The following is a 17,826-nucleotide window of genomic DNA, read 5'->3' as shown; positions in this document are numbered from 1 at the left end:
ACTCTGCAGTACTAAAAAGCCAGTGATTAAAGAAGTATAGAGTACACTTCATTATGTAATTCACATCGTTGAAGCAGCCCTGGAAGAATGAAGGTGGGGAAGGGGGAAAAGGCCAGAGGCTATAAAAAGAAATCTTTATAGAAGATTAGACCGCAGGTGTGAGTGGGTGGATAAAGGCTAAGAGAAAGGCTAGCTGAGGGTGGAGCGAGGCCCACCTCTTCCTTGAGAGAAGTCTGAATGAAGGAAAAAATAATATTTTAGAAAGATACGTATTTGTTCAGCTTGTGTATTTAAGGGAAAAGGTAAAGTGGGAACCAGAGCCCTGCAAGGGTTTAAGAAGAAACATATTTTAAAGTGGCACAATGAACCTTCTGGGGATGATGGAAAAGTTCTAATTCTTGATTTTGGTGGTAGTTACATGACTGGATGCATTTGCCAAAACTCATAACACAGAACAAGGGTATCATTTATTATATGTTAATTACCTCAATAAACCTGACATTCAAAGATAAAAGCCATTAACAGCTAAAATGCTGATTAATCTTATAAGGTTTGTTAATCAAAATTACAAAAAAACAAAACAAAACAGAATAAGCACCTAATTTTAATCTATTTGGGTTATGTTTTACAATGTTGAAAACTCTAAACAAATTGTTTGAGGTACTTGGTGAAGCATGGTTTTTAAAATCTGTTCCAATTTCCCACCATTAAGGTCTCTCTTAAATGGAAACTGCAGTTTCTGACATCTAGGCCAGTGAGCAGGTGCCAAAATGGCAGGTAAAGAGACTCAGCTCTAGACTTGGAAAAGTAGCCTTATCTACCATATGCTCCACAACCAGCAAACAAGCTACATGCTATAAGCCTATTATTTTTATACTACCACTATTCTCAAAGCCTTTTTTTCTCTTTATTTTTCCTCCCATATTCAGAGAAGTCTTGTCTCAAATTCACTCCAGGAGATGACCTTAACACCACGATGTCTTTCCTAAGCCCCCATGGGAGTTAGATGCTTCCACAGCATCCTATGGACTGCTTATTGCAGTCTTCCGTAGTTAGCCATTTCTGGGTCCATCTCCTCCACAAACTTGAGGCCAAAATGCCGGAAGGAAGAATATTTTTGTAGCCCCAACCAGTGACTGGCAGAGAGGAGGTCAATAAGAGTTTCTTGAATGAGATTCAAGAGAGTAGTTCCACATTAAAAAGGGAGAGAGAGAAAGAGAAAGAGAACCTTTCATTAACCTTTACAGGTAATGAACCTCTTTGAGAATCTGATGAAAGGAAATCTAACCTGAAAAATGTATATTTATACACAGTTTTACTTGTAGTTTCAAGAAATCTATGAAGGGCCTACAATCCCTAAAAAGACCTCCCAGGTTGAGATGCCTGGTATAGACCTTCCAGTCTCATCTTGACTACACAATGGGACAAGCACAGAGTCTGCTGTTCACATCTCATCTAAAATAAGGAAAAGGAATTAGAGTTGACCCTTAAACAATGTGAGAGGTTGGAGCAACAACCCCCCACACAGTCAAAATCTACATATTAACTTCTGACTCTCCCAGAACTTAACTACTAATAGCCTAGTCTTAAATGGAAGCCTTACCAATAATGTAAACAGTAGATTAACATATTTTGTATATGTAATATATACTGTATTCTATCAAGAAAGTTAGAGAAAAGAAAACCATAAGGAAGAGAAAATATATTTACAGTATTATAAAAAAACCTCATGTATATCTAGATCCACACAGTTCAAACTCATGTTGTTCAAGGGTCAACTGTAATAAAATATCCCCAAGGAATTACAGGGCAGAAAGGATCATAGGTATGTTTGAGCCATCCATCTTGTTTTATATAAAAATTCTCCCAGAACCAATCTTGTAGATTCAGGGCTATCATATAGTAAATAAGCGTAAATTCCCTTATAGTTACACCACAGTTGAAGATGTAAGATAGGAGAACCTCGCAGATCTATTTTTCTTATCTGATTATAAGACATAAAATGTCTACATAAAAGATAATTTTGGAGATTGTAATAAATAAAATTATCCATATTAGGTCTTGAAAAGCATGAGCCACGGTCCAAAAAGAATCTCTGTGGATAGGGATTGGGCAGGGGGCAACGGCATGTTCAAGGAGTGCTACTACCATCTATACCTATGTTATGATTTTCCCAAGGAACTCAGGTCTGTGGGAGTGGATTGCCCTCTGCTCTACACACAAGGGTAGTAGTTAGAGACCCTGGTCCAACACTATTACCTAAAGTCTCTCAAAGCCAATCATGGAACTGACACTAAAGTGGCCACATATTTACCATTACTATTTCTGTAGAGAAACAAATTAAGTAACCAAAATGGAATTAAGGATCACAGGCCCAAGATTAGCCTCCTTAGTCCCATCCCCTTCCGGAAATAAAGGGCCCTGTATATAAAGGCATGTGAAGGAAGACAGTTCTGGGAAAAAATTAAAGACTGTTAATTTCATCGTGGAATCAAAAGGTAGAGAATTAGAGCTTTGGCAATATTTGTTAAATTAGTATAAATACATTTGCTTAGATTAGTAGTTCTATATATTATCATTTTAAAACATTACATCAAGGAAAAGATGAGACTCTTTGGTAGCCAGCCAGCTATATCCTCACAGCCAGTTTCTTAAATGTCACTATTTCTTTTTGTGTGGAATGCTTTTTTATTTACTTATTTTGAAAGAGAGAGAGAGAGAGAGAGAGAGAGAGAGAGAGAGAGAGGAAGCCAATAAGAGTTTCTTTATGAGATTCAAGCATGAGTGCACATGAGTGAGCAGGAGTGGAGGGAGGGAGAGAGAAGAGAAAGAATCCCAAGCAGGCTCTGTGCTGTCAGCACGAGCCCCATGCAGGGAGCCCCATGCAGGGATCACTCTCAGGAACACTATGAAATCACGATCTGAGCCAAAATCAAGAGTTAGATGCTTAACCAACTGAACCACCCAGGCGTTCTGGCTTTTGTGTAGCACGTTTACATTCAAGATCTTTTTTATCTATGTACACACCCAAAACAAACCTCTAATGGCTATACTGCTAGCTGACTGAAGTTGGAAAATTTTCACCCAATAGAGGATGCTCAAAGCAAACCATCCTGTGTCACATGTCAAATCCTTGACCAAACTGCCTCTAGTGAGTCTTTCAAAAAAAATATGTGCAAACATTAGTTGCACAATAGACTATGATTCATCTTAAAAAAAAAAAAACTGTATTTTTACTCTGCACACATACACTAACTTTCTCAGAATGCCTTACCATTTAAACACATACATTTTAGGGAGGCCTGGGTGGCTCAGTCGGTTAAGCGTCCGCCTTCGGCTCAGGTCACCATCTCACGGTCCGTGAGTTCGAGCCCCGCATCGGGCTCTGGGCTGATGGCCCAGAGCCTGGAGCCTGCTTCCAATTCTCTGTCTCCCTCTCTCTCTGCCCCTCCCCCGTTCATGCTGTCTGTCTGTCTCTGTCTCAAAAATAAATAAACGTTAAAAAAAAAAATCAAAAAAAAAATAAACACACACATTTTAATGTTTTGTACTGACAGACTAAGAAAAACTCTCCATTATTTTATGGGGCAAAACAAAAAATCTGAAGCTAAAATATCACATTATATTATATTCTTCATGCCAATTCTCTGCATTAAAAAAAAAAAAAAGAGTTGACCCTATATAAATCTTCCCCATTCACAAATACATACTCACCCTTTGGGGAACGTAGAGACAAGAACAATGACAATCAAATCAAGACCTTGGTTCCTCTAACTGAAAAAGCCTTTTTTAGAGAACATTTTCACATAAATGAGAATGCACCTTAAACAGGTTTTAAGTTAGAGCTCAAAACAATCTGTCAGCTACAGTACTACCTTCTTGAGCAGACTCTGTATCTCCTTGTTTCTTTTATCTAATTCCCATCCCTCTACATCCAAAATATAAACTTAAACATTAGGTTTGTTCAGGAACAAGTCACTAACAGCCTCTCTAGAAAAGAATGAAATGGTCAAATGTAGTTGTACATGCTGACTGGTCCTTCCTTGCTCTAATCCAAAACATGTACTTTAATACAGTTTTTAAAAATTTATTAACGTAGCTAAATATCAAGACATACCTCGATTACAACATTTATGTAGTTAACTTTCACAAAATTGGAACAAAGCATTATCCATACCATAACTCCATAAATTGAGTTTTTTTGTTTTAGCCACAATTCAATAAAATATGGACTCAATAGGCTTTTCGAATAACATGTATGTGCAGAACAAACTCATGGTTACCAGAGGGGAGGGGGGATTGGCAAATTGGGGGAAAGGGAATGGGAAATACAGTCTTCCAGATATAGAATAAGTTACAGGAATAAAAGGTATGTACAGCACAGGGAATATATGCAATGCTATTGTAATAGTGCTATATGGGGACAGATGGTAACACTTGTAGTGAGCAAAGCATAATGTATAAAATTATCAAGAATCATTATATTATACACCTGAAACTAATGTAACATTATGTGTCAACTACACTTAGACAACAACAAATTTTTTTACAAATGTATATGCTTACTGACAGAGGACAGAGTTAAGATGAAGTATTCAACACAAGAGTAAAACATAAAATTTCAATGCCTATAAGTATATCCTTCAATATAGTATTTATACAAATATTTTTATTTAAAAAGTAATCATCTGAATGAAAAAGGCATTTAAATTCAGTTTTCTGAGGGCCAAAGAATAAAAAAGTATACTAAAATGGGGTCAGCAAAATTTTTCCATAAAGGGCCAAGAAGGAAATATGTTAGGTTGGGTAGGCTACATGGTCTCAGTTCTAACTATTCAACTCTGCCATTGTCTCATGACAGTAGCTACAGGCTGTGTTCCAATAAAACTTTATTTATAAAACAAGGTGGCCAACTGGTAGTCTGCCAACTCCTATACAAAAACAGATATTCTATCATGACAATGTTTATGTGCACAGCTTTGATGCAAGGCTGATGTGAGACATGTTACTCTAAATGACTATTCTCCCACAATAATTTCTTTTTGGTTAGGAGGCTAAAGTATCACCTGCATTTAAAAAACAGAAACCAGAGGTGCCTGCGTGCTCAGTTGGTTAAGTGTTCCACTCTTGATTTCAGCTCAGGCCATGATCTCAGTTTGTGGGATCGAGCCCCACATCAGGCTCCAGGCCAACAGCACGGAGCCTTCTTGGGATTTTCTCTCCCCGCCATTCTCTGCCCCTCCCCCGCTCCTTCCCCCCACCCCCAATAAATAAACTTAAAAAAAAATCTAAAAAACAAAAACCTATGTGTGCTAAAAAAAGTTATGATTTGAGAGAAAAACTGATCTTTGAATAATCTGTATGACAAGAGACAGAAAATCTACAGGAAAGGGGGGAGGGAGGAAGGGAGCTGGAAGAATGTAGAGAAGCAAGGTGAACAATATTGTCCCATAATCTGTATTCGCATAATTATTTGCAAAAGTTGTTAACATTCAGAGTGTAACATTTGTGGCCTCAAGAAGCTCAGGACATAAAAGAACAAACTTATCTTTTGCCTCTGTACTCTGAAACCTTAAACATTAAGGGCAGATGGGATTATAACCATATATTTTAAAAGATGCTCAAAACCTAGGCTTCAACATTTTTAATGAAGACTTACACTTTTATAAACAGAAAAGACTTCACAAAATAAAATTCTATCCAGAATTCTATTTTTTGTATTCTTTTTCTGTATCAACTCTGCATTCCTATCAGTAACTATGGCTTACTATGGGCACACAGCCTCTTGAAAGTATTTGTCAGAACCTTGTTAGGGATGGTAGTTCTGAACTGGAAAAATCCTTAGATGGTTCTGATTCCTCCCTCCCTTCCTTCCCCACCCTGCAATCCATATTCCAAGAAACCCTTCTTTATAGCACAATTGTCTCTCGAAATACACAAAGGCAGATTTCTCACTGACAAAGCAGAATCCTGAACCTTAAAATATACTAAAAGTAATGAATCTGGTGCCTTCCTACACGGTAGGCTCTATCATCAAAAGGTTAAGTTTGTGTAGAAAAAAAAAAGTCCATGTATGCAAGCAAGAATTAACTACACCTTTATGCCCAGGTCCAGGTCCATGATTAATTAGAAAAATGAATTTACTTCAATAAGGAATAAACTTATAGGCAAAATAATAGTTACTTAAACTTTAACAAGTTTAAGAACTGAAAAGCATGTTCCACATTCTGGAAATAAAAGCACTCCTAACCAGGAACTATATTTAAGATTTTCTCAAGAAAAAATCCAAGGGACTCCATTAGCTTCAGTCACCATAGAAGGTGTATAAATGTATGTGTACAGTTATGTTCCCATAAAACTTTACAAACATAGTCAGTATAGAACTTTGCCTTCAGGCAGAACTTTGCCAAAACCCTGCTCGAAACAGCCTTGTTTTAAAACCAGTATTAATTAGATACTAGAAGACTGCAGAATTCAAGAGCTAAACTATCTACATACAATTGCTCCGCTCTATCAAGTTTCTTCTATCTGCCATGAAAAGTGCTACAAACAGTGAGATGTCAAAACTGCTGACAGGAAAGGGAAGAAAGGTCAATATGTTAACAAAACCTATTTCCTAGACAATCAACTGCATTTAGATCATTCATTCAACAAACATTTGTTTAGGACACATGGTTCCCTGGCCTTCAAGGTCTCTCAGGAAGACAACACATGCATACAAACAACTACTACTCATGCCAGCTAAGTGCTACATGATGGTAGAAGTAACTACTAGTATCTGAAAAATGCTTCATGGTTTAACATGTTTCCATATATGCTTCTTAATGAAGCCTCATAGCCCTGTAAAGTATATAAGTCACTTGGTATTATTCTCATTTTACATAAATCTCCTAAGTAGTAAAACTAGGATTTGTACCTCTGACACTACTGCACTACACTTCTTCAGAGCAGCTTTATGCTAGGGGTCGATGACAGAGGTGGAGGCATTTGGACTGAGCCTCAAAGAATGAGCAGGATTTTGACAGGTGAAGAGACCAAAGTATTCCAAAGAAATGATATACACAGAAGTCCAGAAGCAGGGAAATACAACATGTGAAAAACAGGCAAGAGAAATATGGCTAAAGACGGGTTGAAAGCATGAGGAGAGCTTTAAGTAGGTGATTTAGCATCTGTACAAGACACTATAGGCTATCAGAAATCGGATGGTTTGGGACAGAGAAGGAAGAAAAGAACATAAATGAAGCTCTTACTATGTGTTTGGTACTTTGCAAAAGAATTGCCTCATATACAGGGATTTTTAAGTTATGGGGTAGTGTTATAGAGAGATTAGACTTTCCTAAATCCTCTGCAGGACTGAAAAGATGGGACTAACAGAGGGGAAAGCAGTAGGCTATCTCTGTAGTTTTGGCATGAGGAACAGAGAATGTAAAGTGATGGTTCTTACAGGTCCCCCACAGTACCTCACCCCCAAATTTAAACCCAGGTCTTGAATTACCTTAAATTTTCCTACATTTTATCTAAAACTTACCGAATCTTCTGGAGGTCTCTGGATTTTCCCCCAATCCACAGAAGGTCCCTTTTCTTGCAAAAATCGATGGAATAGCTTCCGAAATCCATCAAGGTCTTTTTTAGTGTGCTATGAAAATAGAAGTTCTTGTTACAATGAGCAGAATGCTTAATTTTAATATAGATATGTATTATACATTTAAAACACCTTTCAATTAAATTATTACACTATTAGAACATGGAGTACAGCAGAGACTTTTTTATGCCCCCAACTTAAAAGTGAAGGGGAAGAAAAGCTAATAGGAACCACACTTAAAGGAATACAAACAAATAATCCCCAAATCTTCCAGCAGTTATCATGTAAACTCAACACCATTTGGTCCATGGGAATTTCAATTGGTTCTCTACATTTATTTGCCAGTACTTTTTTTCTACTTCTTTTAAGTGAAAATTCACTTTCACTGAAAGAAAAAGTAACAAAACACAGTTAACCTCAAAACATTAAGTACGAACTGAAATTTGAAAATGAAAAGGATGATCTATTGATTTATAAACAGAAAAGTAAAAATACCTGTCTACACTGGGAAATCTCTACACAGCTGACAAAGTAGCATGGTTCTATTAGAACTGGCTCTCTGAGGGGCGCCGGGGTGGCGCAGTCGGTTAAGCGTCCGACTTCAGCCAGGTCACCATCTCGCGGTCCGTGAGTTCGAGCCCCGCGTCAGGCTCTGGGCTGATGGCTCGGAGCCTGGAGCCTGTTTCCGATTCTGTGTCTCCCTCTCTCTCTGCCCCTCCCCCGTTCATGCTCTGTCTCTCTCTGTCCCAAAAATAAATAAAAAACGTTGAAAAAAAAATTAAAAAAAAAAAAAAGAACTGGCTCTCTGGAAAAAGGCATGCAGGTTGTATGGTTGAATTCTGAGTACTGTTATCCATTTTTTTACCCAACGATACTAGAACACAAAAAAAATAATTTTTTGTTCTGATTCTTTGGACTTTAGAAACTTCCTAGAATTAAAAAAAAAAAAAGACAATGGTTTAACAATGGGAAAATGTTGAAAATCCTTAATTGTTAAGCAATCCTACTTTTTTTTTTAAATTTTTTTTCAACGTTTTTTATTTATTTTTGGGACAGAGAGAGACAGAGCATGAACGGGGGAGGGGCAGAGAGAGAGGGAGACACAGAATCGGAAACAGGCTCCAGGCTCCGAGCCATCAGCCCAGAGCCTGACGCGGGGCTCGAACTCACGGACCGCGAGATGGTGACCTGGCTGAAGTCGGACGCTTAACCGACTGCGCCACCCAGGCGCCCCCAATCCTACTTTTTTTAATGCTATTATATTTTGTGCTTATTTCAGGCTGGATGATCAACAGCAGCAATAACAACTCAGCATGTAGATGGATGGAAGCAAGAAACACTGCAGAGTCCTTACCTCAAACTCATGTGATGGCGCTGTGGTAAGTATTTTTTCCAGTTCCTTCTTCACAGATAATTCTAGCTCTTGTCGAATGACTTCTTGGAACTGAGAAGCACCATCCTGAGACATGGCTTTGCTAAGATCTTAAAAATATAAAATCGCCAACAGAAAAAAAATCAGACAGCCATTCAAATAGCTGGTAAGCTATAACTGATTTCTAGTTTATCAGAACATGAAAAGGGTTCACTCCTTTAGTCCCATTATCCTCTCGAAGGATATCAGTAGTGTCAACTAATTAGAGCTATATAATCTATATATTTAGATTTAGCTTAATGTAGGAAAAATATAACCCATGTCATTCAATCATAAGAAAACTCAATTAGTTGACTTTGCATGATCTTTTAGTATTAAAGTCAATGTTGATTATTTCAGATTGCAAACTATAGGACTATTTACATTTACATAGATTTTTAAATGACCCAGTTCTATATACATATGATGCTTAATAAATGCTTTTTGATAAAAAATAAAAGGTACCAGTCTTCTGAGAACTGTTCTAGCACTGAGTATGCAGATCTACTTGCTAATCAAGATTTTTGCTAATCATGCACTGCCTACTTAAAAAATTATTTGTAACTATTAGAATTTACACATAAACCAGATTTCTCATTAATAATTGACATTAACTCTACCCTCATACAAGAGTAGCTCTTGTAATCTTAAGGGAAAAAAATAAAATAGCATTTCCAAAAACAGAACTTTCAGAAGAGATGTGTCAACTAGTTAAATAATATCACCTTGCATTAAGTTGAACAGATATAAGAAGGCCATGTCAAGGGGCCTAGAACACTAATTTGCTGAGTGGAGGAAAAAGAAATACAACATCAAATCCTCATCATCAATCCTCATCATCAAGCACAAAAAATGATTTGGCAGGCCGGTCCTGTAATTTGATAGATGTGTATTTAGTTAAAACTTCTAAGCTTGTTAAAGCTTTAAGGTCAGTGAGTCCTATTCCCTTATCTTTGAGATGAAACAGGGCCTCAGAGATGCTGAGTTGCCTAAGGACACAGTAGCACTGCCAAGCTGGAATTCAAACCCTGGAGCCCTGCTTCTCCTTCCTGGAGGAAGGTCTTCCCTTTCTTGGTTACAGTGCATTTACTTGGTTTGTCATCTCCAGGTGGAAGCCTGAATTAAAACATGCAAAAATCCAACTATGTCTATAACGTGAGGTTATTGGGGGGGTTAAAATTATATAACAGAATAAGCATCCTTTTATGCTCTTCACCTTTTCCCTCTATACTGTTTGTTTCTGGGCAATGAAAAATCGAAGTTTTTTATGCACTCTCTAAATATTTTATTATGAGGCCAAGCATTTTATCATTGGCATAAGTGAATCTAAAACAGTACATAGGACTGTGTTATTCCATTTTCCTGCACTCTTTGGAAGTTTTAAAATTCTAGGAAGGGTTTAAACATAAATGAAACATCACATCATCCTTTGCCAGGACAGCAACTAGAGGAAAGCAAACTCAAAACACCTTGTCTGCAGGCTTTTGTGGCCGAGGAGCAGTGGAGCTACTATTAAAGGAAATATCCCCTAGAATAGTATTTTTTACTTTGGTGACTAATAATTTCAAAGTGGACTAAGCATAATGTGACTATATACAAGAATACAATGAATATTTTTTAAAAGATACAAGTGAAATCACAGAAAAACAGGGAACTCTCTTGATTTACACAGGAAAAATTAACAAATATCTAGAAATATTTTGGAAAACGAAATATTTTTTTGTTCATGTAAGTTAACTAAGACAACATAGCCAATTTCTCCACAGTTCTCAAAAACAACCCTTAATTGTCAAAATGGTTTGGGGCACAATCAATTTCATTTGGCAATGACTGAGAGAAATAAACAATGGGACTGTTGGCAGAGAAAAAACCTGAGCCTTAAACAATTATTTTGCAACAAACTAAAGGGGATGCCTGCATCACCAACGGAAACTGGGAAACAGCTTTCAAATGGAGTATTATCCCCTTTCCCCCACTTAAAGCCCAATTAAACACATAGCTTAATTTTCTTTTGATAGCTCAGCAAGCCAACTTTCAAAGAATTCAGTAAGTTATTCATAGAAAGATACATGCCTGGCAGAAGAATTTTAGAGATCTAAGACACATGGTTTTAATTAATTGTCATTGTGCCTGTAACAATCCATCAAATCACCCAAGATGAAGATGTCCACAATTCAAACACTATTTACACCAAGTTCAAAATTTGATAGTTTATAAAATATAGGCTGTGTCAAAAGGACACTAGTCTTTAGAAAAAGTCAAGCTTGTAAAGAGATTCCAAGCAATCAAAATGGTGGTAAGTGAATCATAATACTTCCTCATTCACTAAATCCCAAACCCTCAGAGGCTCTCCGCCCCCAAATTTGATTCTAATAATTCTGGGATTTTCTCCATTGGCATAAATCCTGGGATATCAAGAAAAATCACATTATGGAAAGTCAGTACAGTCAACTCTTAATTACTTGTTTTTTATAGATAATCCACAGTGTAACTTTGAAATATTTGTTTATATTAACTTTTTAAAAATGGATATATCTTTCTGAGAACTCCTAATACCTGCACTTAGGCATAAAAGTTCCAAATACAATTTGGTGGAAAATAAAAAACTACAGTATATTATTTCTTTTATCGGGAACATTTTCATTATTGGGCCAACTAATGTTATTAAGTATCCTATTATTAAGTCTCCCATTATTTTAAAGTTACTACAATTCATAAAATTACAACTTTCTACGAAAAAAGAAAATCACACACACAGAGAAGGGTCTCTATGAAGCAATATTACAAGATAACACCTACTATCCAAAATTAACATTTTAGACTAATTTCCTTTTAAAGTTATTTTTCAATTTATCTTCAGAATATTAAGATGGCACTTCTGAGAAGTGTACCAGTTAATATTTCTTATTTCTCTAACGTTCCCTATCAATTTCTTTTTTCAGTAGGCTTTCACAAATTAAAACCATCCATCTTACTGGAAGAAAGACCCAGTTATCAAGAAGAAAGGGAATTTAACCACAGAGATTACAAAGTCCGTGGTGGAAAACAAAGTTTTCGTCAGCTCAACTCTTTATTCTGAGTTTCTTTTAGTTTTCCACTTAGAACTGTGATTCTGAATGTAACTAAGTCCCCCCTCTCTCTAGCGACATAATGAATCCTAAGCCGTATCTTTAAAAAATGAGGAGTGGTCTTTAGTCACTACTTTGTCCCCTCTACTACTGCCTCAAATCCATGTCACAATCCCCTTGGGCTAAAAACATCCTAGTCCTCTAAATAATCAGCAATAAGCTAAATTTAGTTTGAGGATTTGAGAAGAAACAGGCCAAGGCCCAACCTCCACAACCAGGCCCCACACTGCATCTCATCCGTATATTCATCTGAGACCCCTCCAGTTAAAATTAGCTCAGCTAATCCTCCCTGGCTAGCTGCCATCTACCAAGCAGGAATCATAAAAATAAAGTCTAAAAAGAGAGAATTCCAACAAATGGGAAAGTCGATAGGCCTCAAATGTTTTTTAAGTGACACACAGATACTCAAATGGCTTCCCCTGAAATATAAGAAAGCACCTCAATTTATGAATATTAAAGGACATTTTTATATAATTTAGATAATGGCCTATTAAAAACAGTTCAAAAAAGTTCCTTTAATATTACAGTATAAGCACATAACATGTCCTTAGCAGGCTAGATAACAATAGTTCCTGAACCATTTATAAATTCCAAATCATGTAGAGAGATTATCCTATAACTCTCAGAACTTTTAAAAAAGCTAAATCCCAAATGACACTTACTGACAAACCTGGCAAAAAGTCACAGCTGCTGAGGACCCCTAGCACCTCCAACTATTATGCAGAGTCCCTTCTCAACACCGCTAGTACTCACATTTATTTAGAGTAACTGGGGGCCCTGCAACAACCCCTGGCGTGGAGAAAACCAGCAAATGGGAAGTAATTTTCAGGCAGGCAGAAGGTGACCTGAAGGCAGAACACAACAGCTAGGGAATTAGGGCTTATCTTCAGGAAAGGAGAGTCTTCCTATAAGAAAGATACTTAAGTGCCAGAGGAACACAGACTTGAGAGATGGCCAAATAAAGTTGAACCTTCTTTCAGCCAAGGAGTGTATACTGAAAATACTCTTGCCTAAGCATTTTCATTAACTGAACATTTCTACCTAATGACAGGAAAAAGTGCTTGAGAATGGAGATGCCCAGCCTTCCTGCAAAGCACATTGCCTCAATCTGGGAGAAGAAATTCAAGCCAAGTATAGAAACCCTAAGTCCTGACCAGGCATTCAAAAACCTGTGTACACAACACGCAGTTATAATACCTAGATGTTCTGAATTTCAAGTGCCCACTATAAGGGATACACATGTAAACGCTCAAAATATTTTTGTTGACTCTACTGAAACAAAAACTGTCATCAACTATGTATTCATATCACAATTCGAACTTCTCCTCTCCCACGCCTGCACTTTTTTTTTTTTTAAATAGATCAACTCCCAAGTCTTGGGGACCTAAACACCAAACTTAGAATAGGAAAATAAAGAACAGGGATACCTGCTTTGTCTCTATTTATTGCTGTTGATGACATAAGGTTGTATTTATGGTGGCGATGCTATCTGAATGGCCACCATCATTTCAAGAAAGAAAAGCAAAACTCACTGGCCATCTATTTTATGACTAGGACCTTCATATAATTCATCTCATTTCGGGTTCTCAATAACCCTGTGGCAAAGTATTAATACCCAATGTTTATATAAGTAGAAACTGAGCCTCAGAAAAGTTATGTATCTAAGATCACCTGTCAGGAGAATTCAAACCTAAATCTAAACGCTTCTATCTTTCACAACATTTATGTAATCTAAGTGGTGTTATTAAAAAAAAAACTAACTGAAAATAAAAAATGTATACAATCCTACTAAAAAGTACATGGAAAATGCTGAGTTTCTCATTTGTCATCCATGACAAATTCTTTTAGAGCATCCATCACTTCAAGACACTATTTCCCATAGGGATATAATATTATCTTTGCCCACAGGGAACTGACAGTCTAGTTAGAGAAAAAAGCCATCTAGGTAGGTTTTTAATGTAAGAGGCAACAAAAAGTACTGGAAATGACAAGGGTTTTAGAAACATTTATATAGTAATTTGAATGCTTACTAGTTGTTAACTTTGGACAGGCTCCTTAAATTTCCTCAGCTGTAAGGTCATAATTAAAATCTACCTCTTAGGAGCTCTTGTGAAGCTTAAATGAGACAACAGGTGAAAACAGTTAGGAGCCCAATAATTGTTCTATCTCTCTCCTATGTCACGAGCTAAGTGTCAATGAGTGGAAATATCAATAAGTGATATAGCAAAGATCAATTTGATCTGGTACAAAAAAATTCAAAGACAAAAATCCCAGTCCTTACACTTGAAAACTTATCTGTGGAGACAGCTGAGTTAATAGCCAATTAGGTTTATCATTTGTAACAGCAGCAAAGTTAATTAAACACAGAGTGTTTATACTTAAAGTACAAAATTTAAACAATAATGAACGGAACACAATCATGTTAAATTTGGGGGGGCGGGGGAGAGGTATCATTTTCTGGTGCCAAACTGCTAATTTAAAAGGAAAACTACCATTTAAACCAAAAGTGGATGGCAACTAAATGCAATGTTGGGTTGAATCATGGAACAGTAGCCTGACTCTTCAGTCAACACTGATGTACCAATGGTAATTCCTTAGTTTTGACAAATGTGTTACTTTCCATAAATCTAAAAGTATCCCAAGATAAAAAGCAGATGACGAGGGAAAGGAATATACATAGCAACAATTAGGTATTGCCACTTGATTTTGGGTTTCCTGAAGACAGTTAGCCATGAATAGCAAAGGCTTTGAAATCAGTCAACACACACCATCCCAGCAAGCTACTCTAAGCATAACTACTAGGAATACCTGAAGTGTAATATTCTTAACGTTTAAAGAAAAGTGACTTGTCCACTTTTTCCTAGCATACTCTTGCAAAAAGCAGCTTTCTGGTAATTTTGCTGTTGCTGTTACAAAACCAGCAAATTAAGTTACCTCTGTTTTTGCATTCTTGACTAAGACATTTATTCAATCAGAATATAAACAGCCTCTCTCACCACATAAATTTGAAAGTCTAATAACAAGTGACATTTCTGAGCTTAGTGCTAAAGGCAAGCATAACTGTCTCATCTGCTTCCATAAATAAGGCAGACAGTCAAATACTCTTAATCTATTATACAAAACTCAAAGAAGAGTTAATAAAATGATATAAAAGTTACTAGGGTATTTTTATTCCCAGGGTCAAATAATGGCCGTAACTGACAATTTGCTTTTTAAAGCTCATCCACTGGGAGTCACATTAAGTGGTTGTGAACTTTCACTACCTGTGTGTTCAGCAAGACAGCTGAAGCTTTTAAACTCTGGGGTATGCAAGAAAAGAATTTACTTGCATACCAGAATGCAAATCCTATGCTAAAAACTAGCGACAGGTTTAAGGTATCACCAATTTCAATGTGTACAAACTACACACACACACATTCAAACATACAAGCAATGTTAACACTTAGTTCAGACGCATTCACTAACCCTTTTAAAATGGATTTAAAGGAGAATTTAAAGGGCAATTTTCAAATTTCAAGGAAACCTTAATAATCTTTCCAAATTTCAAAGAAGGAAAAAATAAACAGCAATGCAGCAAAGTCATTTCTCCTGCTGAAATGACCTCCAGCTTCTATGAGCTACTCCCGGTTTCGCAATAACTGAATCTGAGACTCCAACCACGTACACACAAAACGGAGTAGAAGCAGAGAACACTAAAGCTTCCCCAACAGTCCTGGCAAAACCCACCTCCGTTCCCTCGGTCCTCACGGTTCCCCTTCCCTTCCGCGCACACATCTTTACCTTGACTTCCACCAGGAAAAGAGAACAGGGTTAATCAGCAACCAAAATCCTGTTTTATCATCAGTTAACAGCCACTAACCTGGCGAGCCAGAGTGCTACTAACCTGATTTCAGGGAGACAGAACTAAACCCAGCAGAGCACAGGGGTATAAATTATACGTATCCGAAATGCCAAGCCAGCAGCTCAATGAAGCTCAAATGTCAATTTAAGGAAAAGGCTTTTGCAAACAGTATCTCAAATGAACATTTACACTTCCAAACCACCCACCAACCTCCCGACTGCCAGGACCCAAATTCGACTGAAGCAACCCGGGAGACAAAAAGAAGAGTGTCTTACCTTGTACATATCTCGACATTTTAGGGATTTATTAAAATACTGTGATGTGTATATATTAATTTCTAGAGGAGTTACGCTCTAGGGCAGGTATCTCTTCCTCCCCTGCTTTAACAACCGACGTGTTCTTTCTCCCCTTCCTATGTTTAGCCACTTAAGAGAGTATTCAAAGCTATTAAAACTGCCTTAAAAAAAAAAAAAAAAACCCAGGAAAACCTCCCCCACTTCCAAAGAGAAGAAACTTAGTGAGACTGAGTCTACTTAGAACTCCTGTCTACACTGCGCTCCTGACACAAACCAGGGCCAGCTGGAGACTCCCGGAAAAGGTAAAATCACACGAACTTAAATTTCATCAATGAAAGAGGAGGATCTACAACGGCTATTTCACCGCCCCCCGGGTCCCCACGCCCTCCCGGGTTGGACGACAGCAGACACTGGCCGGCCGCACCCCCCGATCCCCTCCCCCTCGCTGCCGTCCAGCCTCCGGCCGGTTCCCCAGGAAACCCCGGTCAACAGCAGCCCGCGCCCCAGCGGGGTCGGGGAGGCGGGCAAGGCCGGCAAAGAGGGGCAACGCAACCGTTTTTACCAGCCCATAAACACCCTGGGACTAGGAGGCGGTAAGAATTCCGCGCGCCCGCCGGCGGGCTGGGGCCTCCAGCTCGCCCCCTTCCAGCAGCGAGGCGAAACCATGTCGTGGCTTTTTCTCGGGAGGGGCCGAAGACCACATCGCCCCTCCCCCCACAGCAAACACTGAGGGGCCTTCCGCGAGGAGAGAACCCGCAGGCAGCCGCAAGCCCAAGGGACTGGAACGCGGGAGGGCCCCGAACCCCAAATTCGGCCTCCGGGGCAACACAGCGGGTGGGGCAGAGGAGCTCTACACATATCCCTGAGGGACGCACACCCGCCCAAAGGGTCGTGGAAAGCCCGTCCCCGCCTCTCTCCAAACCACCACCGAGACCCACCTTCCTCCTCTTCCTTTAGCAGCTGGGAAATTGGGGGCGTTTATGGCGCCCCGGGAAGAAGACTCGCAGGCTGAGAGAATGTCACCTCTGAGACACCCTTCTCTCTCCCCCTCTTCCCTCACACATGCACAACTTGAACTCCTCGCCAGCGGTTGCAGCCCAGCTGCTGACCCCCTGCGACCACCAGGCTGCGGGCTTCTGACACCCCAAGCCCCCACTTTCTCCCAAACACCTCCCCTCCCCCTCCATTTGGAGCAGCCCCCCTCAATGCGGAAATGTCCCCGCCGCGCAGACAGACAGGAACAACCGCCAGTCAGGAGCCGAGGCGGATGAAGGGCCTAGCCAATGAGACGCGCGGAGGTGGCAGGAGGCGGAGCGTCTGAGGCTGAGGGGACACCCCCTCCCCCCCCCCCCCCTCCGGGAGGTGGGCGCAAACAGGACCCTGGGATCCGCTTGTAAAAGCAGCACCTGCTGCGGCGGGGCAAGGGGTGTTTCACCAGTAAAACTCCCCGGCTTATATGGATACTTTAGCAAGGGCGAGAACCTGAAGCACGAAGTGGTTATTTTTGCAGTCCATAAAAATGTTCCGGTTTACAAGGGATTGAAGATAGCTAAACAGCGGATAGAGCC

General features: G+C 39.0%; 1 protein-coding gene across 6 annotated transcripts in view; it reads right to left on the bottom strand.

Moving 5' to 3' along the window:
- The window catches only part of UGP2 (UDP-glucose pyrophosphorylase 2), a 58,681-nt gene extending 41,312 nt beyond the window's left edge, over positions 1-17,369 (bottom strand). Inside the window, exons 1-4 of one of the 6 annotated variants that reach the window (XM_047852298.1) lie at positions 17,197-17,369; positions 15,848-15,906; positions 8,937-9,064; positions 7,529-7,636 (exon numbers count right to left, since the gene is read on the bottom strand). In XM_047852298.1, the coding sequence (XP_047708254.1) occupies positions 7,529-7,636; positions 8,937-9,050 (222 nt within the window). In that variant the 5' untranslated portion in view covers positions 9,051-9,064; positions 15,848-15,906; positions 17,197-17,369. Of the gene's footprint in view, positions 1-7,528; positions 7,637-8,936; positions 9,065-12,874; positions 12,899-15,847; positions 15,907-16,237; positions 16,562-16,820; positions 17,132-17,196 lie in introns of those variants that run through there. The other 5 variants (XM_047852293.1, XM_047852297.1, XM_047852295.1 and 2 more) reach the window with 5 other exon arrangements.
- Between the last annotated feature and the right edge of the window lie 457 nt (positions 17,370-17,826).

Source organism: Prionailurus viverrinus, chromosome A3 (genome assembly GCF_022837055.1).
Source record: "Prionailurus viverrinus isolate Anna chromosome A3, UM_Priviv_1.0, whole genome shotgun sequence".
Lineage (NCBI taxonomy): Eukaryota > Metazoa > Chordata > Mammalia > Carnivora > Felidae > Prionailurus > Prionailurus viverrinus.
The sequence above is the reverse complement of the archived record's forward strand: the minus strand, read 5'-3'. Positions and strand labels throughout refer to the sequence as shown.